We start from the raw sequence: 22,487 nt of genomic DNA, 5'->3' as shown, positions 1-22,487 counted from the left end.
GTTCTGACTTTTAATTCTTCTAAAATACCTTGCTGAACATCATTTCATTTACCTTGGTCATGTCACTTAGCCTCTTAGAACATTTACTTCCCCTGGTTGATGCCACTCCTTATTTAGTTAAACAGTAAATAAAACTGATTAGACTAGTACTTATTGGAACAGTAAACTCAGAGCAGGAGAACTGGTTGGAATAGTAAAGCTACCTGCCACGTGGGGTTGCGCTCTGCCCTCTCCCTTTATCTCTCTGTCTTTGACCAGATGCCAAGTTGTTGTTTCAAGACATCACAGGCGTTTGCCCACAGTTAATGCCGGTACATCTTAATGAAAAGTATTAGGCCTGGGGTGGAGAAATTATTTGATTTCTTTCATGTCCCTTTTCTTGATTTCTTTGTGTTCACTTTTCTTTGGGCCAGTGTGCTGGTGTTTATTTTAGTGGTTGTTTTATAGATGGCAATTTAAACTGTTAGAACAAAGTGGGTTCTTAAATGAAAAAGTTTAACTTTTCTTCCTTTTGTTGAATGGGTTTCATGGTAGTATGTTGTGATGTTAAATATATATTTGGCTTCAGTGGTTACTTTGGACAGTTTTCTTAGAGCACTTCATGATAGGTTAAAAATTGTAGCCTTTTGAGGCTTTAAAATATGAGCTAAAAATCATGTTAATTTATTTCATGTGTGTGTGCTAGATGTAATACAGAGATAAAATTCTCTTGACATTAGTAAGGAGGTGTCTTCTTGCAAGGGCTGGTGATTAAGGGAAGACTTAATTAAGGAGAGGAGATTTGAGTTAGATCTTGAAAGATGAAAGTAATCTGATTATGTAGAGGTGAGAAGAAAAAGTATGTCATATGCAGGAAAGAGATGGAGCATAGGCAAAGGAGTAAAAAGCTCAGAGTGTTAACTTAATTTCTGGTATTTATTAGAGAGAACCTTTTTAGAGTATTCATGTGCTGCTCCATCCTTCAGTTAGAGAAGCAATGGTATAACACATTTGAAAAGGGAGTTGAGTGACAGAAGGAGAGAGTAGATGGGAAAGATAGATTGGGACTGGATTATGGCTCCTAACCCCTGGATGAAGGGGCTTGAACTTTAGACTTTATTCTGTAGGCAGTGCAGAACTACTGAGAGCAACAGAAGTTTTTGTTTTAGGAAGATTACTGTATATAAAATGAAGTAGGAGATGAGGCTGGACATTGGATAACCATTTCAGAAGATTTTTTAAATTTCAGGGAAAAGATTGAAGACACATACTAGGGTATCTCACTACCAATAAAGGTGGAGGGCAGGGGAGGGATGTAAAGCTTAGTAGAGGTAGACTAGATAAGCTCTGGTTTTTATTTGTTGTGTCATGTTGGCAAATACATCATTCCTTTGAGCCTGTTTTCTTGCTAATTATGTTAGGTAGCCAAATTAATTCTTTGATTCCTTTGACTTTTGCAGTTTTATATTCTATGATCCTCATGTTTTTGTAAAGGCATACTCTAACTTAGATAAAAGCATTATAACAACTATAGGAAATATTTCCCACTGTGACCTAAGTACTTCTCTAACAATTTTAAGCTCTTTTACTAAGTTAAAGAAAAAAGCCCATGCTTTTGGATTGTATACTTTTTTCTTTCATTGCATTTTAACACTTTATAGCTTTTAAACTACGGAGGAAATTAAAGTCGCCTGAATTATTAAGGAAGAGAAAACAAAAGCTTAAAAAGTGTAAAATATGAAAAATGTTTTTTAAAAAAGTGTAAAAAGGTGTAAACAAATGCCAATATAGAATATTTCCCAATTCATTTTGTGAAGCCCACATTACTACCCAAACCAGAGATAGCACAAGACAACTACAGACCAATATTGTTTATGAATATAGGTGCAAAAATACTAGAAAGCTGAATCTAGCAACATATAAAAAAGGATTATGCACCATGACCAAGTGGCATTTATTCCAGGAATGCAAGCTTGGTTCAGTATATAAAAGTCAGTTAATATAATGCACTGTTACTAGATTAAAAGACAAAACCCACATGGAAATCTCAATTGACAGAGAAAAAACATTTGACAAAACTTGGCACCCTTTCATGATAGAAACACTTGACAAACTGGGAGTAGAAGGGATCTTCCTTATCCTGATATAGGGCATTTGTGAAAAACCCACAGCTAACATCATACTTAATGGTAAAAGACTGAAGGCTTTCTCTTAAGATCCAGAACAAGACAAGGATGTCTACCTCTTACCACTTCTAGTCAACATTGTACTAGAGGTTCTGGCCAGTGCAGTTAGGCAAGAAATAGAAATAAAAGGCATCCAGATAAGAAAGAAAAAAAGTAAAACTATCTCTGTTCACAGACAACATGATCTTATATATAGGGAATCCTAAGGAATCCACAAAAAAGCTATTAGAACTAAATAGTAAGTTCGGCAACCAGTTGTATTTCTATATGCTAGCAGTGAATAATCTGAAAATGAAAAAATTTCTGCGTGTTATAGTATCAAAAAGAAAATACTTAGGGGAGTAAGTTTAACAAAAGTAATGTAAAACTTGTACATTTAAAACAAAAACATGTTAAAAGAAATTAAAGAAAATTAAATAAATGGAAAGACATCCTATAGTCATGGATCAAAAGACTTAATAGTAATATTGTTAAGATGCAGTGCTCTACAGATTCATCCCAGCCTCTATGAACATTTCAGCTATCTGGCAAGCTGATCCTAAAATTCATATGGAAAATGCCAGGGTCCCAGAGTAGCCAAAACAACCTGGAAAAGGAAGGACAAAGTAGGAGGACTCACACTTCCTGATTTTACTTCTGCAAAGCTACAGTAATCAAGATGGTGTTATACTTGCTGCTAGCTCAAAGGAATAGAATTTAGAGTACAGGCATAAACCTTTACGTTTATGGTCGGTTGATTTTCTACAAAGGTATTAATGCAGTTCAGTGGGGGAAATAATAGTTTTTTTCAACAGTAGTGCTGGGACAGTGGATATCCACATGCAACAGAATGAACGTTGGAGCTCTACTTTACCCCATATACAAAAATTAACTCAAAATGGATCAAAGGTCTATATGTAATAGCTAATACTGTAAAACTCTGAAAAAAAAAAAAGGAATAAATCTTTGTGACCTTGGATTAGACAATAATTTGTTGCATATGACACCAAAGACACAAGCAACAAAATAAAAAATAAGTTGGATTTTATCAAAATTTTTAAAAATTGTGCTTCAGAAAAACACCATCAACTAAGGCAAAAGACAACCCACAGAATGGGAGAAAATGTTTGCAGAGTGTATATATGATAAGGAACTTCTGTTCAGAATATATAAAGGACTCTTACAACTCAATAATAAAAAGACAAGTAACCCAATTATAAAATGGGCAAAGGATTTGAATGGATATGTCTCTGAAGAAGACATACAAATGGCCAACAAGCATGTGACAAGATGCTCAATATCAATCACTACCACAGTGATTAATGATATTGAGCAAAATCAGAATCACAGTGAGACAGCATTTCACATCTACTAAGACAGCTATAATAAAAAATATGGGCAGTACTAGAACCCTCAGACTTTGCTGGTAGGAATGTAAAATGGTGTAGTTGCTTTGGAAAACTGGCAGTTTCTCCAAACATTAAACAGAGAGAGTTACCATATGACCCAGAATCCACTCATAGATATATACCCAAGAGAACTGAAAATAAATGCAGACACAAAAACTTGTACACAAATATTCATTATTTATAATAGCTAAAATGTGGAAATAACACAAATGTCCATCAGCAGATGAATGGAAAGAAACTGTGGTATATCCATACAATGGAATATTATTTGTCAATAAAAAGAAAAGAAGTTCTGATACATGGTACAGTGTGGATAAACCTTGAAAACATTGTGCTATGTGGAAAAAAAGACAAAAAATGCCACATATTGTGTGATTCTATTGATATGAAATAGAACACGCGAATCCATAGAGACAGAAGGTAGGTTGGTAGTTACCAGGGGCTGAGGAATGGTGGCTAATGGGTTGGATATAGGTTTTTTGGTGGTGGTAGGAGGTGATGAAAATGTTCTGGAATTAGGTGGCAGTGATGGTCGCACAATTTTGTGAATATATTAAAGACAACTGAATCTTAAAAGTCCTATCACAGTCTTTATTGAAAAATTTAAAATGTCAGTGTGCCACAGGAAGAGGAATCTTTATTGCTTTTAACTGTCTTCCTTTTCAAAATCAGGGTTTGAAAGTTGCTTCCTCCTCAGATTTCAAGCAAGCCACATCCTCTTCTGTCTTGTGAAGGTATTATCAATACTACAGTCACAGAGAAGTGCTTCTTGGATTCCATCAATACTGATTCAAATTTAATTTTAAAAATATATTTAAAATTATTTCAAAAATGAAATATGAAACTGAATACACTCTTAGATGTATTATTATTTATCAGATTTTCCACACTGTGGGATACTATACATGAACTTATGTTTCCAAGTTACCTCATTTTGTACATGCCTTGGAATCAGGTCTTTCAAGTCATTTCATTGTATATATTCAGACAGTCATCAGATATTTCACTGAATAGGAAGGTGGTAGCTTGCAGTGCTTTAAAAGCAGTAACAAAAGCAACAGGTGTCCTCTGTCATAAAGTTGTCCAAGTGTGGACCCTACATTTCCAGGGTGGATGAGGATATTCTCGATACAAAGTAACCAAAACCAAGTTCAGAAGGAAATTGGATCCTGGGGTGATAGGACTGTAACTGTTACGCATAAACCCTCAATTTAAAATTGTTTATCAGAATGTCTTCATTTTTCTTATTGACTGCCATTTTAATAAGACAAGGATGTAAATTTGATCCTACATAGTAAATATATACTAATTGTCTTTACTGCTTCATATATTGGGGTTCTGCATACGATACCATTTAAATTTTATGCAGTTGGGATCCCGGAGATCTTTCTTAACACATTAAGTTTCCTATTCCATTCTGACTTCAGTCTCATTCTCCAGGGATGTTCTGAAAGCATTTCCCCCCCGACAGAAATCCAACAGTGAAGGGGAAGCTTCCAGCCGAGAAAATATTTACTGACTTTAAATAGTAAAGTATTTTACTATTTAAATATCTTTTAATGGATTTTTTTCTGAGGCTTCCATCTCAGAGATTGCACTGCACAGATATTGTTGGCTGGATCGTAAGACTATTTGTTGTTGTGCCCAATATAAGTACTTTAGTTGCTATTTCATGAGTGGTATTTGGAAAATGATACATATCCTTATTTTTATCTGTTCTTGCATATGCAGCAACCGAGTTGCATGTGTGGGACTTCATCAGAAGCAGGGTTGAATAGGGCGTGTGTCGTTAGATCGCCTCTGTCTGTGCCAAAACCTTTGTGGGTACTCTCGTGTAAGCTAAGTGGTAGGGACAACTGGCAGGGTTATGAGAAGCAAGTGTTGCAGAGGGTGGGAGCAGGAGACGGTGAAAGGATCACATAAGGATGACTGAGTGCCTAATACATAATGGAGATTTATTAACACACATTGGAATCTGTTGTTCAGAACAAGTCATGTGTCCATTCTGTTCTCTTTGTAGGTGATCATGGAGGAAGCACTTTACTCCCCCCGAATGTCACAAATGAATTTCCAGAATATGGGACCATGGAGGAAAGTGGAGAAGGCCTAAGAGCCTCTCTCGAGTTTGATGCTGAATCTCTGCCGTGCTGCCCTCAGGCGCAGCAGAGGGTCCAGCCTCTTGCTGGCCATCCCTCTGGGCTTCTCAGTGTTACCAGAGGACCAAAAGATGTCAGAGAGGTCCCCTCTCAGAGTCATCTCAAGGAACAGAGTTTACAACCCATTGACTCTTTGATTTCAGCTCTGAAAGCCACAGAAGCCAGAATAGTTTCAGGAACATTGCAGGCTACAAAGGTACTGGATGGAGATGCGGTTTCTACTTTTTTAGTTCAGCAGGTGGAACAAGAGCCAGACACTGCCAGTCATAAAACACAGAGAGCCAACACTCTGTTCGCTGCTGGCCGAGAAAAGTCACCCGATATACCTCTTTCAGCTGAAGTTACGACTGAGGAAAATTTTTATTTGAGCATCCAGGAGGACCTGACTGCACTATTAACTGGAGAAACTCAAGCAGAGATTTCCCTAAGAGCTAATAATGGGAGAAAGGGGGCTGTCCATGTGCAGGAGCCAGCTTGTCCAGCATCCTCCGTGGGGAGCCCTGTGGCCCACAGCTCAGTGGGCAGTGCTGGTTTATTGAGAGAGAGGAGATCTGATCAGGGGAGAGAGCACCCAGAGCAGTGTGGTAAAGGCAGCTCCTCAGGACGCCCAGGCCAGGTCAAACATGTGGAATTTCACGGGGTGGAAATATTGTGGACAGGAGGGGAGAAAAGAGAGACATGGCAACCTGTGGATTTTCAGACATCATTGGAAAGGACAACCCTTCCTGAAAGCAAAGAGTTTTCTAAAGTGCCAAGCCATCTCGTCTCATCTGCTGGTTTGTGTGCTTCAGCTGGTTTAACTGAGAGTGTTTGGGATGACACCCGGATAGCTCCTTCAGAGAGGCTGGCCACTGGCTCAGGGCCATTTCTGCCTGAGCCTCTTCTTGAGAGTGGAGAGGATGAAGTCTTCCTAAGGGAAAACAAGGAACATCTTGAGACGAAACCTGAATTGGAAGGAGACAGGGAAAGGTGAGCTCGCATAGTGTCCTGCTGTCTGTGATGCCAGTGAGAACTCGATTCACAATATCCTGGGTCCTTGTTTACCACAGAGTGGAAGAGAAGTGACTGTAATCTGTGTTGCTTCTAAGGTTCCGACATGTTAAAGTGGTCTAGTTATAAAGTTGTCCATATGGGGAGACTGTGAACTCTAAACTAGGTGAATCCATTTCTGATGTTTTATTGTATTTGACAGGTTGCAACTTCTCCAGCATCAAGGTAACTAAATACCCCATGATTATCTTTAACAATGTGGAAAGGTTTGAACTCTTTTTGACACATCCTGTAGTCATTACATCCTAACTCAGGCATTTCTTCTGGGTGCAGCACCATTGCCTGCATACAGCCTTACACATGTAGGAACACAGAGGCTCTGGTTTGGGCTGGCTCAATTTTCTAGGTTGAAAGAGGAGATCAGGAGGTCAGAATTCAGTTCTTCCATGGCACTCACATGGGTCTCCCTTCTCACAAGCAGCATGTTTTGATTACAGCCCTGATGAGTAAACTTGGCATCATATGGTATTTCCTGGTCTTTCCCTACATTTCTGGCATCCGTACCAGCTGAGAGCCTAGAAGAATGGAAGCCATACCCATCTGTCTTCACTTCCTTTGCTTGTAGTCTGACTGTAGAGTGTTCCTCTTGGCAAAGTCATTTCAAATGTGTGCCGTCTCGTCAGTCCTCCACCTGTGGTAGTTCACATGGGAAAACATCTGTGTCAAGCCTGAAGGGTTTTGTTTGTTTGTTTGGTGTAAGGAGATGCTGTTTTCTCCACAGTTAACTAACAGAGCCACGGAGAGATGCTCCTTTAGGATGGCTGTCAGGACTCCTCTCCCTCCCCTCCCCATCCCCACTACACAGAAAATCTCCAGACTCCCCTCAAAAGGAGCCCTGATATGTGGCACCGGCTCAGTAATTATATTCCTGCTGGGGTATGCACTTCTGTGCTTGTGCAGATTATTAATTCATTCCTCCTTTCCTCCCGCCCTCCTTCCCTTCCTGTCCTTCCACAAATGGTTTTCAGTTGTCTGCTCTGTCCTTGATACGGCTAGAGATGCTGGGCATAAAGGAATGTTCAAAATAGACATGGCCCTGGGAATTCCCTGGCAGTCCAGTGGTTAGGACTCTGTGCTTCCACTGCAGGGGGCATGGGTTCCATTCCTGGTTGGGAGACTAAGATCATGCAAGCTGTGCTGCGAGGGCAAAAAAAAAAAACAGTGGAAAATAGCCATGGCCTGAGGTCACTGACCTCATGGAGTTTACTTCTGAAGATCAACACATTAATAATGATAGGACCTCTAATTGTGCTGGGTTCCGTAAAGGAGAAGAAGGGAGACATACTAGAAAGAATAGTTTTGGTTTTTTTTGAAGTTTTTTTTTGATGTGGACCATTTTTAACGTCTTTATTGAATTTGTTACAGTATTGCTTCTGCTTCACCTTTTGGCCCCTTGGCCCCGAGGCACGTGGGATCCCAGCTGCCCAGCCAGGGTTCAGACCCTCACCCCCGCATTAGAAGGCGAAGTCCCAACCACTGGACCGCCAGGGATGTCCCTAGAAAGAATAGTCTGAATGCAGGAGAGAGGCTGGTTCGGTTGATGGCTTGGGGAAGGCCTTTCTGTGGAAGTGATAGTTACGCTGAGACTTCAGGAATGAATACAGGTTTGCCCAGCAGAGAATGGGGAGGAGGATATTCCAGGCAGAGGGAACCACCTGGACAAAGGAAGACTGCTGTCGCTAATGGAGCGTGCTTCCTGGACGCTGCGAAGCAGAAGCCTCCAGGCGCTTTTAAGATGTGACCCTCCGCCCGCCCTCCCGCCCTCCCGCCCGTGTGGCTGGAGCCTGGGGGCTGGGGGAGGGTGGGAAGTAGGTGAGCAGAGGTAGGGAGGGGCCTCGGCCCGAGCTTCCTGTTTCACTGCAAGTGCCCTGAGGAGCCATTTAGAGGTAGAACCCAGAACAGTACTTGGTGTGGGGTAGGCCTTCAGAAACTTAAAAACAGCAGAGACAACTGTACTGTTGAATGTGAATCCTGGTAATACCTAGAAATGTGGGTTACCTACCAGGTAGTTTTATTCCTATTTCTGGTTTGTTCCTGAGGCTCAGCTAGTAATTGGCACATCCAGATTCAGCTCCACATTTTTCTGTCTCTTGTCTTCTTTCTCTTACTGAGTTTTAAAATTTTATTTAGTTATTCTAATGTTCATTTTTAATATTTGAAGAACATGCTGCATATTAATTAATTAACGCCCCACGTATATTAACTTGTAGGTTTTTTCTAGGTTGTCACTGTTTTGGTTAGCCTTGTAGTAAACACGTTTGTTGGCTCTTTTTTTTAAAAGGTTGTTGACTGGCTGGCTGTTTCTGGATCTGAACTCTCTCTGCAGTGCTGTCTTATTGTCACCAGGGGACAGCCCTTGGATTATAGAATATTTATCTTCTTGAGGGCGTTTGGTCTTATTTAAATCAGAAAATATTAACAGATTGATGAAAGTTTAGTGTATTTTTAGTCCATTAAGTTTACACAATATATTTGTCTTCTAACAGGTCATTTACCTGTTAATGACCTCTTTCTGTTAAAATTAAGAATGATAGTAGCTGTTAATTTGGATCTGTGGAGTTTAGTTGGCTAAATGAAAATTTAATATTTTAACATTTTATTCAAATATTCGTTGGACCTGATTCACATATTAGGAACTAGTTCAAAACTATATTAAATTATGTAGAGGGTAGCATAGCATATGTATGCTAAAGAGTTTTTTCAGCCTGAATATGTTTCTATGATATCTTCCTTCCCAAATGTATTGACGTAAGCCCACTGAATACAGGTGTTAGCTCTATAGAATGTTCCCTTTTTTATATGGTTGGAGGGGAAAAAATAACCTAATATTGAAATTCGTCCGTTTTATGTGCTTTCCAGGATTCTTGAGCAAGAGGAACACTTTCGGGCCAGAGATGATGATATCCTTGGGTCCGGTTGTGCAGAGGACTCCACTGATGTGTACAGCTCCCAGTTTGAAACCATTTTGGACAACACTTCTTTATACTACAGTGCTGAGTCCTTGGAGACTTTATATTCAGAGACTGATAGCTATTTTAGCTTTGAAGTGCCCCTCACTCCAATGATACAACAGCGCATTAAAGAAGGCGGTCAGTTCCTGGAGAGGACATCAATGGGAGGACAGCAGGACGTCCTGAGCATCTCCGCAGATGGTGGAATAGTGATGGGCTATTCTGGTGGGATCGCCAATGGGCTGAGTGGCTCCAGTAACTCCACCTACGCGAAAGGCACCTCAGAGATTGCTTTCTGGGGAAGGTACTGGTCCCATTCTCTTAATTTTGTGCTGGTGGTTTTTGTAGCGGTTTTTCTTTGGGAAATCTGAGCATGGAACATATTTGAAAAGCATTTGGCTGGTTTCTTTGGATATAAGTGAATGATGTGAGTGAAAAGTAATTTGGGTTTTTGGGGCAGGTAGAGTACAATTTAGTGGTTTGCCAAATTGGCAACCTGTGGACATTCTATTTGGCAGCATTTCTTGTATTACCATATGTAAATTGGATCCTGAACAAATACTTGTGGGTGATGAGTATGTATTAGCTCGCATGATGCAGCTTTGGTAGCAGTGGCCTGGTGCTGGGAAAGGGACACTGGGAGATCTTGGCTTTCATTCTGCCACTGGCATTGGTTGATTACTTGGGGCAGGTTGTTTGATTAGGCCAGAGATTCCTTGATTGTAAGTTGAGGGTGTTGGATTAGATGGTCACTATAATCTCTTTTGGCCCTTTGCTCTGTGAGGTCCCATTCTGCTGGGAAGTCTTCGTGTTCCTGAGATGGTGGGGGAAGATCTAATTATATGGGTGCTTGGTAGAGCTGATCCCTTGGTCAACGCCATAAATACTTATTTTCTCTCTCTACTTTAGGATTTAAGTCTCCCTAGAACACAAAATCACAAATTATGTAGGTTTTATGTGCTGTACCTGTCATTTAGTGATTCCCTGTCTCTTTATGGATTATCCAGCATTTCATCTCTTGTCATTCATCGTTTTAGGGTCATTTACCTGTCCTTCAGCATCTCCATAAGTGGGCAGAGAATGCTAAACTTCTTAATCATTTTATGAATTTAGTTTTAATATGTTTTTCCTGAATTAAAGTGTGTTAATTCACATGTTTGGGGAAGTGAAGGGGAGGTTAAATGGGGATAAACTATTTTAAAGTTGTATGAAAAAATGTCAGTGGTTTTTTTTTTTTAAAGTCAGTATACATATTACAGATTTCTTTTTTTTTAAATATATAAATTTATTTATTTATTTTTGGCTGCGTTGGGTCTTCGTTGCTGCGCGTGGGTTTTCTCTAGTTGTGGCGAGCAGGGGCTACTCTTCGTTGTGGTGCGCGTGCTTCTCATTGCGGTGGCCTCTCCTGTTGCAGAGCACGGGCTCTAGGCGCGCGGGCTTCAGTAGTTGTGGCACATGGGCTCAGTAGCTGTGGCTCGCAGGCTCTAGAGCCGCAGGCTCAGTAGTTGTGGCGCACGGGCTTAGTTGCTCCGCGGCATGTGGGATCTTCCCAGACCAGGGCTTGAACCCATGTCCCCTGCATTGGCAGGCGGATTCTTAATCAATGCGCCACCAGGGAAGTCCCCATATTACAGATTTCTAATGAGCCTGTTTTTATGATCAGTCTGTTCTATGTTAAGTATTTCCTATAAGCAGTTTATAGGTTTATAGTTCATTGGATGAGCACATTCAAGACTGGCACATGGTAACGTTGCCGCTATGAATTTCCATGTGAGATAGACCATGGATGTTGGTTGTCTTCTTGGGTCACACAACTCTCAGAAGCAGAAGACCTTGGTCTGAATTTCTTGGACAAGCCACTTATTCTTTCTGAAACCCCCTTTGTTTATTTGCATAGTGGGGTTAATGATACTTGGTATGCTGTGTGGCCATGAGATTTAAAGAGTTAATATAGATTAAAGCACCTAGCACAGTACCTTGTACCAAGTAGAAGCTGGAGCAAATGTGTGAATCAGAACTGGCTGATAAACCCGCATTTATGCCCGATCTCTAAGAGGTGGTGTCCCTGAGGGAAGGGGGGCATCCCTGAGAAGGGGGTGTTTCTAGAAGGGGCCAGAGAGAGGGGTGTCTCTGAGGGGACATCCTTGAGAGGGGGGTGTCCCTGGGTGGATGGTGCCGCTTTAGTCGTTTAGTTTCACCATCATCTCGGGTAACTGTAAGTTGTGGTAAAATGCAGATAATTTCATTGAAATTCCAATCCAACTTTCTGGAGTGAGTTGAAGTTGTTGGGGACCTGAGGTGTTTTTGGCTGAGAGGCTTTGCTGCAGAAGCCACAGGGAGGGTAAGTAAGTAAAGACAAGAGGTAAACATCAGCAAGTCAGAACAGGGAGGTGAAAGGTTTATCAAAGGTGTAGTTTGCAGACTCAGAATAGGAAGCAGCCATCGTTGGGGCCAGCGTGAGTGCCAGTCATTAGTAGGGCAAAGCTGGGTAGTTAAGAGAGAGTATTGGGGTAGGTTATAGTATTTTAGCATCTCAGATGTGGACAGTGGTATACTTCAGGCCAACTTGAGATAAGGTTTCAGCTGTGTCACCTGCATTGTCAAACCGTGAGATCTTGCCCAGCCATGAGACTGAATTCCAGTACTGAATGAGAAGCATGTTAGAGATGGGCTCTGGCACTGTCCACATGATTGACCGGTGGTCATTCACCCTTCCTTGAGCACTGCTAGTGATGTGGACAGACCAGCTTGGCAAGGGCACGCCATTTGTGTTCTTGGACTTGGCATAAGATAATAAGCAGGTATAGGTGGAGGAGGTTTTTTGTGTGGTGATTCAGGGTTAAAAATTAGGATGGGCTCAATCATTCTAAGAAACTTTAGGGAATCTGGAATAATTTTCATATTTTTCTCTACCTTCTCTGCCTTCTTGGTGCTTTGGAGAAGTTGTAGCACCAGAGGAATCGTGGGTTGAAGAATAATGATATTTTCCAGCTTAAAGGGGGCCTAACCCTGTTTTACAGTAAAGAATCTGAGTCCCAGTTGGGTGGGATAGAATTACCTGGTGACAGATCTTGCCCCAGAATTCAAATTGCGTGACTCCTAGACCAGGTACATTGACTGTTCTAGACTGCCTGGTTTCATATCTGTATTCTCTCTTTTGATCTAATTTCTCTCATGCCATATATTTATGGAGCTGTAAGTCTGAGTTGGTAATTGTAGAGCTGGTGGGTGGTGGTGGTGGTGGTGTGTGTGTTCAGTTTTAGAAAAAAATTTCCAAATTGTTATCTAAAAAAAAAAAAAAAAAAGGGTCTGAAGAACCTAGGGGCAGGAGGGGAATAAAGACGCAGACGTAGAGAATGGACTTGAGGACATGGGGAGGGGGAAGGGTAAGCTGGGACTAAGTGTGAGTGGCGTGGACATATATACACTACCAAATGTAAAACAGATAGCTAGTGGGAAGCAGCCGCATAGCACAGGGAGATCAGCTCTGTGCTTTGTGACCACCTAGAGGGGTGGGATAGGGAGGGCGGGAGGGAGATGCAAGAGGGAAGAGATATGGGGATATATGTATACGTATAGCTGATTCACTTTGTTATACAGCAGAAACTAACACACCATTGTAAAGCAATTATACTCCAATAAATATAGATGTTAAAAAAAAAGAGAGAGAAAAAATTCCCAAATTGTTAATAAACCTGTCTCCATAAATTTTTTAATGTAATCAATGATTAGGCTTTTAAAAATTTCTTCTGCATTAAAACATCCCTCTGCAGAGGTAAGGAGTAGATAGAGGTACTGAGTCTGTTAAGGAAGTCTGGACTAGGACGCTGACTGCACAACTGTCACCCCGATTGACTCCCTTCTGTTAGGCACTCAAGGCCAAAGTGTTAGGCTTCAAGGAGAAAAAAATTCATTTATTAATAAATGTTGTGATAAAACAACACAGCAGAAGTGATAAATAAAACAAGTGCACGTGCTTAGCATTCCACCTCTACTCACTGGTCTCTCCTGTTTCCTTGGCAGTGGACTGGGGAGTCTGACAGTGTTGGATAAAGTGAACTCTGAGGAAAGCACAAAGGAAAGGGAATGTAAGACTAATCTGCGCTGATAATGCTGCTTTGATTCTAGCTGGACTTGAACCAAGACAATTAAGCCCATTCCTGTTGAGGTACTGCTTTTGATGTATAAAGTGTTAGACAGTGTTATAAGATTACCTTAGGTTGTCTCTAAACACCATCTTATGTCCTATGCATCATATGTATTCCATAGGTTTTCTTTCTTTAGTAAAGACATGGTGCTTAATTCGCATAATAAGCTAAGAGAAAGGAACATTAATGTTCTGATTTTCCAGATAAGGAAACTGAGGCTCAGAGCAGTTGAGTAACTTGCTCAAAGTCACACAAATGGTAAGTGCCACACCCAGGATTTGAACCCAGGCAGTCAGGCTCCAGAGACCGTTTATTTTTGATCCCAAAACAAAAATATTTTTACCTGACATTACCTAGGTATATTTTTAAATACTTTTCTATATCAGTATATGCTTTTACATCATTAAAGATTATTTCAGTGGCGGTATCTGACAGTGATTTCTTTTGAACACAGGATGACACTGTTAATTGTGTTGCTTCCTGTAAGAAAGGTGGAGTGGTCGGGGAGGGTGATGGGGACCTGTGGCACTTCAGCACACCTTAGTTCCCTCTCAGGAACACCTCCCAGGCCTGGATTTAGCCAGGCTTTGTGGCCAGAGCGGGACTGAGCTCCACTTAAGTCAAAGAAGAAAATACTTCAAATCTGTAATATTCTAGAATAGGGTTGGAAAGGACGTCTGTAGAGAGTATATGTGCTGACTCTTTGTCTTTTAAAGGGTTATGTACCTTTGCAGTATCAAATAGATAACTCATTATAAGCTGAAAACACCTCTTAAGATCCTGGAATCAATTTGGCAGGAATAGTTAAATTCTCTCAGGTGCTGTGAACACTGATGTTGACCAGAGAGCCGCATGCCAATCCGGAAATAGCTCACCCTGTGAATATAACACAATAGTTTAATGAAGGAGAAAAGAGTAGCATCCCCTCCCTTTGTGGTCCAGCTGCAGAGTACTCAGGCTAGCTAGCGGGTTCAGTAGTGCTGTGTGGAATCCAGTCACATGGCTCCAAAATTAGAAAGGATAATTAGAGACTTACAGTTACCCAGGGCCAATGGGTTCCTTTGTGTCTGGGTGCTTCTCCCTCTCCGGCCCATCAGCTGAAGACTGCAGCTCCAGTAGTCAGTAAGTCCTGACCTGCAGCCTGCAGGGCACAAATGTGGTCACTGTCACCATTAGTAGGGCTGAATATTATTTATTTCTATGGAGCTTGGGCTTGGACAGATGGGAAAAGGGACAGCAAATACAGCCATATGACAGGAGTTTCTCTTTTGATTCTCTGAAATACACACAACTGCCTTTTAAAATTACATTTTTGGTGTGACAGATATATATACTCCACGTCTCGGCTTCCCAGTTTTTCTTTCGGAGAGCGCTCAGGATCCCGAGGAGCCCCGCAGAGCGGGTGGATTACGTCTGTGTGCAGCTCTTACGCCTGGGGAGTGCTCCGCTCAGCTGGGTCCGCTCCAGCTGGTAGTTGCGGGTGTTCTGCCTTCCTCTTGCCTTCTCCGCTTTCTCAAATGAAGTGCAGACATTGGAAGTATCGTTTTTCTTCCTGTTTTTCTTTTTCTTTAGTTTCTTTCTGTCTAGGAAAAGTCACATGAAACAAGATTAGTACTTAGAGAAATTTGTTGAAGTGCGATTTCAAATATTTTTTGACATCCCAACTTAAAGCCTGCAGGTATTTAATTAATTAAGTAATTAACTAATTAATTAATTATTATTTTTTGGCCGTGCCACGCAGCTTGTGGTGTCTTAGTTCCCCAACCAGGGATTGAACCTGGGCCCCGGCAGTGAGAGTGCCGAGTCCTAACCACTGGACCGCCAGGGAATGCCCTGCAGGTATTTTAGTATAATGTAAAATATTAAAATCATGTGACATTAGTTAAGCTGGTGACAGGAAAAGACCTTGATCTTGTGAACTTGTTTTGGGGGATCTGGCTGACCTCCTCTGTCCTCCAGGTGGGGAGCTCCTGCCTCTCAGGTTCATTCCTGCTGCTCTGGTGATCTCTTCAGGCCTTTTCTCTCATGTTTTAAAAGTTGTTCTGTAGAAAATAGGTTCTCATTTTTCTCTTTCTAGCTTCCTGAAGCAGTTGTGATGATGATTTCTTTTTTTTTTTTTTAACTGCAAAGGAGCCCCTGCTCATTGCTGAGGGCAGGGGCTCTCCTAGCTTCAGAGCCGGTCATATCTGGGTTCAGATCCTGCCTCAGGTACTTACTGGGGGTGTGATCTTGAGTAAGTTACAGAAAATCTGGGAACCTTTCCAAGTGTAAAATGGAATGAATAACACCTATTCAAAAGCAAATGAGATTAAGTGAAAAAAAATCAAGAATAGAAAATCAAGTGGTTTCACAATGCCTAGCATGTAGTAGGAGATAACTGTAAAATAATGATAATACTAACCACAGTGGTAACCTGGAGAAGAGTTGTTATGCCAGTGTACCGCCTGCTCAGGCCCTGGGTCAGCCTCTGAGCTGTCTGAAACACCTGGTACTGGACGTCCTGAATAAAATTCAATGTACTGTGGTGGGGTGGCATAAATATGGGGATTTGGGATCAGAAGACAGGAGGTCAGATCATCCTCTCTACTGGCTGCTTGGTCCTGGGTAGGTTATTTCACTTCTAGGAACCTCCCATTCCTTACTGGTAAAATGGAAATGACCTTATCACTCAGTTTACAGTTCTGTTGTAAGAATTTGCTAAGTTCTAGTTTGTGGATATTCATTTTTATCATGAGTTTTGCAGTAGTCTGAGTAATAGTCTAAAGAATATAAGAAAATAAATAAGAAAAAGCCTGATAAAGAAGGAAAGATGCAAGGATTTGGTGAGTGTTTGAATCTAGGACATGGGGGCTGCATCAAAGTGATGGTGAGCTTTCCAGTGTGGGTGACGTACCAAGTCAGGAAACAATCAGCGGGAGTTGGGGGGAGCAGCAGGGTTTGCAGGAGGGCGCCTCCCAGTGGGGTCTGTTTATACAGATTGAATTTGAGGAGAGGGAGGACCCTTCATATGCAGAGACTCGGAGTCACCATTGGGAGGGGAGGCTCGCGGTGAGCTCTGGGAGGGCGGGGAGCGGGTGAGGCCGGGCTGGAGAGAGGTGCACATGGGAGCCCTTGGGTGCTGCCCGTGCGGCTTTCTGATGCCACCTGGGTAGGACGTATGCCTCTGACGGGAGTTTCTGGGCGGCTCTTCGGTGCTCGCCTTCAGTCCCCAGCAGTGTCTGACTGTCAGGGAGCCGGTGTGGCTGTCCTCTCAGGCAGGCCTGGCCCTGGCTCTGGGGGTTTGGCCTCTCTCTGTTTGCTGGAGTCTCTTGTATAACTTGGTGATGACTTCAGGAAATGGTCCTGGATTTGAAACAGGGTTTCCCAGAAACATTCTAATTCTGTAGTTTAAACCTTAAGACATACAAAGTAGTGCCCTGGATGTTGGTGTGAAGAGTGCTGTGGGGTGCTGGCTAAGTGGGTGATCTTTCATCCAAGACTATATTGAAAGACTTCAAATGATAGAGGACGTTGGAGTTACATGTTATTACAAGGAGAATCATAGCTCTAAATAAAAACTGGATTGGCGGTTATTTTAACTGGTCAGGGTGATGCAGCAATCTTTCTATTCATATATCAGTGCGATATTTAACTTTTAAAGGAAGCAATAGCGTTTTCTCTCAGCAGAGGTCACTTAACACAAGACTTGATCCGCTGCGGAAGAAAAAAAGACAGAGACCTTCTCCAAATAAAGTTCTCTGAAAGTCTTTTACATAGAAGTACCAATTTATCAGAGCTCCAAATGGGTATGTTTCCAGTGCTTTAATCTTGTTTTTCTTTTTCTCCCCTGCGTCTTAGACGCTTTCTGTAAACTGTCTTAAATTGGCACAAGCTCCTAGCAGAGCCCTGCTATTCAGTACCATAGGGCCATTGTGCCAGGCGAGTTGAACATAATCTTTCTCATGCATGCTAATGAGGATTAATGTAAACTCCCTCTAAACCATCTAGCGTCTAAATGTTAAGAGAAATGCCTTGACAGCGTCTCATGCCCTTGTGCTTGGGCCTCCGTCCCCAGGCACTTTTCTCTGAAGCTGGAATTAGGAGGCACTCTCCATGCTTTGCCACCACAGATTATGACTCTGCTGGTCGAGGGTGGTACCCAGGCAGTGACAGCTTCAGAAGCTTTTCATGGAAAGACGCTCATGTTCAGCCTAAGTTGTCAACCTCTCATTTTGGAGCTTGTTAGAAATGTGTAATGCAGACCTCACCCCTGACCTACTCAGTCAAAATGTGTATTTTAACAAATTCCCAGGTGATTCATGAGTACTTTAAAGTTTGAGAAGCACGGGAAACCGTTAAAGGCAGAATACAAAGCTGAGTAAGACAGTCCCTGTTCTCAGGGGCGGGCAGGCCTGTTATATGTCACTGTGCTACTGGCAGGGAGAAATCTCTTAACAGAGGTTCATAAAAGTGAGTGGCCCTGGCTGTGAACTTTGAAATGATTTCTTGTGTCACCTTTGGTGTAGTGATCACAGTGTGCCCATCCCTGCTCTAGAAATATAGAGGTTGACCCATTTTCCTGCTAGGAAGCAGTATGGTTTCTTAGTGAAGAGTGTGGGTTAAGTCAGACTGTTTTGGCTCATATTTTGTGAATTATCTCTACTAAACCTCAGCTTACTTATCTGGGAAAAGGGATAATAATTTACTGTCACTTGATGATTACTCAAAAAATGTTGGCTCTTATTATAAGTAATAACACTGCTTGAACTGTTCTCTTTAAAACTTCCTCAAAGTCACCTGCTGTGAGTGTACCATGGTCAGATCAACTTAGGGTGTTGTTTATCTGTAATAATAATTCTAAGAGCCTTAGATTACTTGAAGGTGAGGAGTTTTAATGATAGTTTATTTTCTTCATAATTACTCTATCTAGCAGCTGCACCTCGACACAAAGGTGACATTTTCTAGTCAAGAGTAGTAATATGAAATCTTTAGTATAGAGAAATTAAGAGGTATTGAATAATTATTATTGTGAAACAAAATTATAAATGTTCATTATTCACACTCCATTCACTTAGCAACTATTCTAGGGTTCATCATATAATATTATACTTAGGTCTGAGCCTGTCCCTCCTATTAGGCAGTGAACTTCACAAGTCTTTAGATTTAAGACTCAGAGAACCTCTGTTATAGCGTCCAGCACATGCTGGGTGCCCAGTTTTTGTTGAATGAGGAACTCAGTTAGCAGCTGCTCTATACTAGGTACTAGGTGTCTCCCAAAGAGGGGGCAGATAACTTCACAGATCACTCTGGAACAGGGCCTAGTGGGCGGGGCGCTAAGGTTCCGAGGCCAGGACTACTCCAGCATGGGCTTTGGAGGACTGGGTGGGCGTGTGGACATGGTTGTGGGCTGGGGGAGACTTTCCAGGTGGAGGCAGAGTTAGGAACAGCTGCTTGGATTGGGGGCTTGAGAGTGGAGAGTTGAGGGCTTATTAATCTCTTTGCCTCCTGTTGTGTTAATTTTCTAGATTGAGGCCACTGAATCCACTTGAAAGGCAGTCATCACGCAGTTGACTTTTACAACTTCTGCACGTCCTAGGCACACCCAGAAGTGTAAAAGTTAATAAACACCTTCCATATCGCCAGCCAATTTGAGAAATAAAATGTTGCAGTCACTGCCTCTCTGGTCCCATCCCTCTTGTTCTCTTCCTAAAGGTCACCATGACCTGTGGGCATGTATTGTGCCTATATAGGTGTGAATCCATAAACAATATATGGTATTCTTTCACATGTTTCTGAACTTTATATACGTGCTATCTTGTTTCCTTTTGTAACTCACTTATTTGCTCAACATTTCAAATTCATTCTTACTGATTCATAAAGCCCTAGTGTATTAATTATTTGCTGAATAATATTCATTGCATGAATATACACTGTAACTAATTTTCCCATTTGCCTAGTTATTAACATTTTGGCTGTCTTGTAGGCTAGGTATATATTTGGGAATAAAGTTGCTGGAGAGTAAATTATAATCATTTTCTGGGTGAACCAAGGCATTCTTGAAGGGGCATATTACATTTTCTTTGAGAGTATGTAATTTTATCTACTTCTGTTTATAAAGTAATTTTTAGTTATTTTACCTCCTGATCCTTATAATTCCCAAATCCCAACAAAAATAGCAGGAGCTTAAAGAGAAAGCATGGGGAAAAAATGAAGCGAAACCAGTCTCCTTTCTCTTCAGGAGCTCTGATGCGGACTCTGTTATCCATTAGTTAGGCCTGGTGCGCGTCCATTCCGTCCGCCCCCCCACCCCCACCCCAAGTCCTGTAGGTCCCAGTTTCTCAGATGCCTTGGTGGCAGTTGTTGCCTGTGTCTGACAGCTGTGAGTGTTGCCTGTCTGTCTTAACTTCTGGCTGTCTAAAGCAGGGTTTGAACAAAAGGCCAAATGAGTCTTTTCATTTAACGACAGCAGAAAAACAGAAACAAAGCTAGAAAATAGGAAAACACAAATCACATAAAATTAGGTGTGAATTTAACACAGGTGAATTTTATATAATATAAATGAATCAGATCTATTTATTGCCTATTTCAGCCATTCCTTTATAGCCAGAATGTGTGTGCTGTAGGAAATGATGGTCTTTAAAAACAGTACCTCAAAAACCGTAGTGCTACTTAAGAAAAACAATGCTGAGATTAGCACTTTTTTTCTTCTTTTTCAAATGATGTTGGACAAACTCTCTTTCTCACATAAGCAGCAGCCACTCCAGATAAGCTAGCACAGTTGTCCTTTCTCCCTGTAGTCAGCTGGCCTCCTGGCTTCTAAAGAGTTAAGCTGGAGGTTTGTGAGGTCATGCGTGGCTTCCCAGGATCTGGACTTCTGAAGCTCTCTTGGAGGGGGGCTGCCTGCGGAGAGGGGAGGCGGGGCGAGGGGAAGTACTCCTTCAGCAACTTCAAGTTCTTACCCCGCAGCCCTGAGGGGACAGTGGCGTTCTGGGAGAATGTCGCTGCCGAGTCAGGGTGCAGCAGTCTGCGCTCCCAAAGGAAGCAGCTGTAGAAGTGCATTGAAAGAGCCCTTGCCGATGATGAAGTTCTGCTAAACAGATGGGACCAGAGGATGTTCTTTGTATTCGTGACAAAATTACGGGCAAGCTGTTTGCTGACAAAGGTAACTGGAATTGACTTTATGTTCTTTGTCTGGTCCCAGGCAGTGCTGGATTATGTGTGATTGTACTTACAGAAAATTCCTTGGATTTTAAACTTCTATTTCAAGTGAAAAACATTGTAAGAAAGTCTTAGAAGAAACTTAGGAGAATGATAATTCCTGTATATTGTTTTCTAAACAAGGATGTCCGAAGCGCGGAGGGTGTGTTTGTATGGGGCTGTGATGTCTGGGCAGATGTCCGAAGCGTGGAGGGTGTGTTTGTACGGGGCTGTGATGTCTGGGCAGTGCGATGCTCCCTTGGTGGAGCTGTGCTGCCCCTTGAGGCCAGCAGGTGTTGCTCTGCGCTCCTGCGCCCCGGGCGCTGCCAGCCGCCTTCTACTAAACCTCAGGCGTCGGGAGGTCACCAGCTTGAGCTTTGTCATTTCAGTGGAGTCCATTCTGACTGCTGCGCAAGGCTGCCACTCTTATTTTGGTGTATCACTGCTCTAAAGGGAAGTTGGCTGTGCTGTTAGTGTAGAGACATGATCTGTCTTAGAATTTGGCGTTGGTTCTGAAACTTCAAAGATAGTCAGTTATCTAAAGAAAAAAGGTAAAGGGAGTTTTTATCTGGAGCTGAGGGGACGAGCTCCACAGTTCTCTCTGGGAAGGTCTCTCTTCACGTTCAGGCCAGGGCATATGCAGGGCAGCTCTAGGGTCAGATGGTAAAGGGCCAGAGCCAGTGCGTTGATATTACTTCCATTCTTGAGATGCTTGGAGTTAAAAGATTCATGGACACCCCAAGGCCGGTGAGAACCCCAGGGCTTGGGTGTCTGGGGTAGTCAGCTGAGTGTAATTGGTGTGTTGGTGAGTATGTGTGAGCCTGGACTGAGGAGTCCTAGTCTCAGAGGTTTAGGTCTTACCTCCGTTTCTTACCGCTTGACCTCTAGTGAGTTACTTCACTGCCCCGACCCTCAGTCTCTTCACGCGTGGAGCAGGGGCGGTGAGCGGAGCGAACCCGGGGTGGCGGTTGTGAGGGTTAGCAGAGCAGAGCTGCGGTGCGGGGCGAGGTCAGCGGCCTTTCTCCTGCCTTACTCAGAGCTCAGCAAGCGTGAACAAAGCGCGGCTAGTACCGTGTTCAAGTTGTTCTCCCTTGTATCAGGCGTGAGAGGGCCTGGGCCTGTAGACTGGTGGTCACAAACTTGTGGTCACATGGACTTGTGGGTACGCTCACACAGTAAACGCGTCAGGGCTTCCTTGTGCCAGGGTTCCAGGCGGTGCCTCCTCAGCGCCTGTGGCCCCTTGCCCCTCCCTGCCCCCCTCCCCCAGTCATCTCTCAGATGGAGCCTTTGTGGAAGGCTCCACAAAGGGAGGGAGGAAGATGGGTAGATTGGTACAAAACCATCAACACTGTGAAAACGTCTTTATGCTCAAGTCCTTTCAGTGAGGGTTAGTTTCATCGTCTTTGAACGGGGGGAACAGCGCTGTGCGCTCACGTGCCGCACAGGGGCCACG

General features: G+C 42.5%; 1 protein-coding gene and 1 non-coding gene across 5 annotated transcripts in view; one reads left to right on the top strand and one right to left on the bottom strand.

Annotated features, from left to right (window-relative positions):
* Positions 1-22,487, top strand: part of PSD3 (pleckstrin and Sec7 domain containing 3) — a 550,392-nt gene that overhangs the window by 180,090 nt on the left and 347,815 nt on the right. For all 4 annotated transcript variants that reach the window (XM_036838889.1, XM_036838891.1, XM_036838890.1 and 1 more), the window contains 2 exons: positions 5,574-6,678; positions 9,619-10,014. In XM_036838889.1, the coding sequence (XP_036694784.1) occupies positions 5,574-6,678; positions 9,619-10,014 (1,501 nt within the window). The remainder of the gene's footprint in view (positions 1-5,573; positions 6,679-9,618; positions 10,015-22,487) is intronic.
* TRNAE-CUC lies at positions 15,615-15,686 on the bottom strand. The gene has a single exon. It is a non-coding gene; the product is annotated as a tRNA-Glu (tRNA).

The sequence above is a fragment of the Balaenoptera musculus genome, chromosome 21 (assembly GCF_009873245.2).
Source record: "Balaenoptera musculus isolate JJ_BM4_2016_0621 chromosome 21, mBalMus1.pri.v3, whole genome shotgun sequence".
Classification (NCBI taxonomy): domain Eukaryota; kingdom Metazoa; phylum Chordata; class Mammalia; order Artiodactyla; family Balaenopteridae; genus Balaenoptera; species Balaenoptera musculus.
The sequence above is the reverse complement of the archived record's forward strand: the minus strand, read 5'-3'. Positions and strand labels throughout refer to the sequence as shown.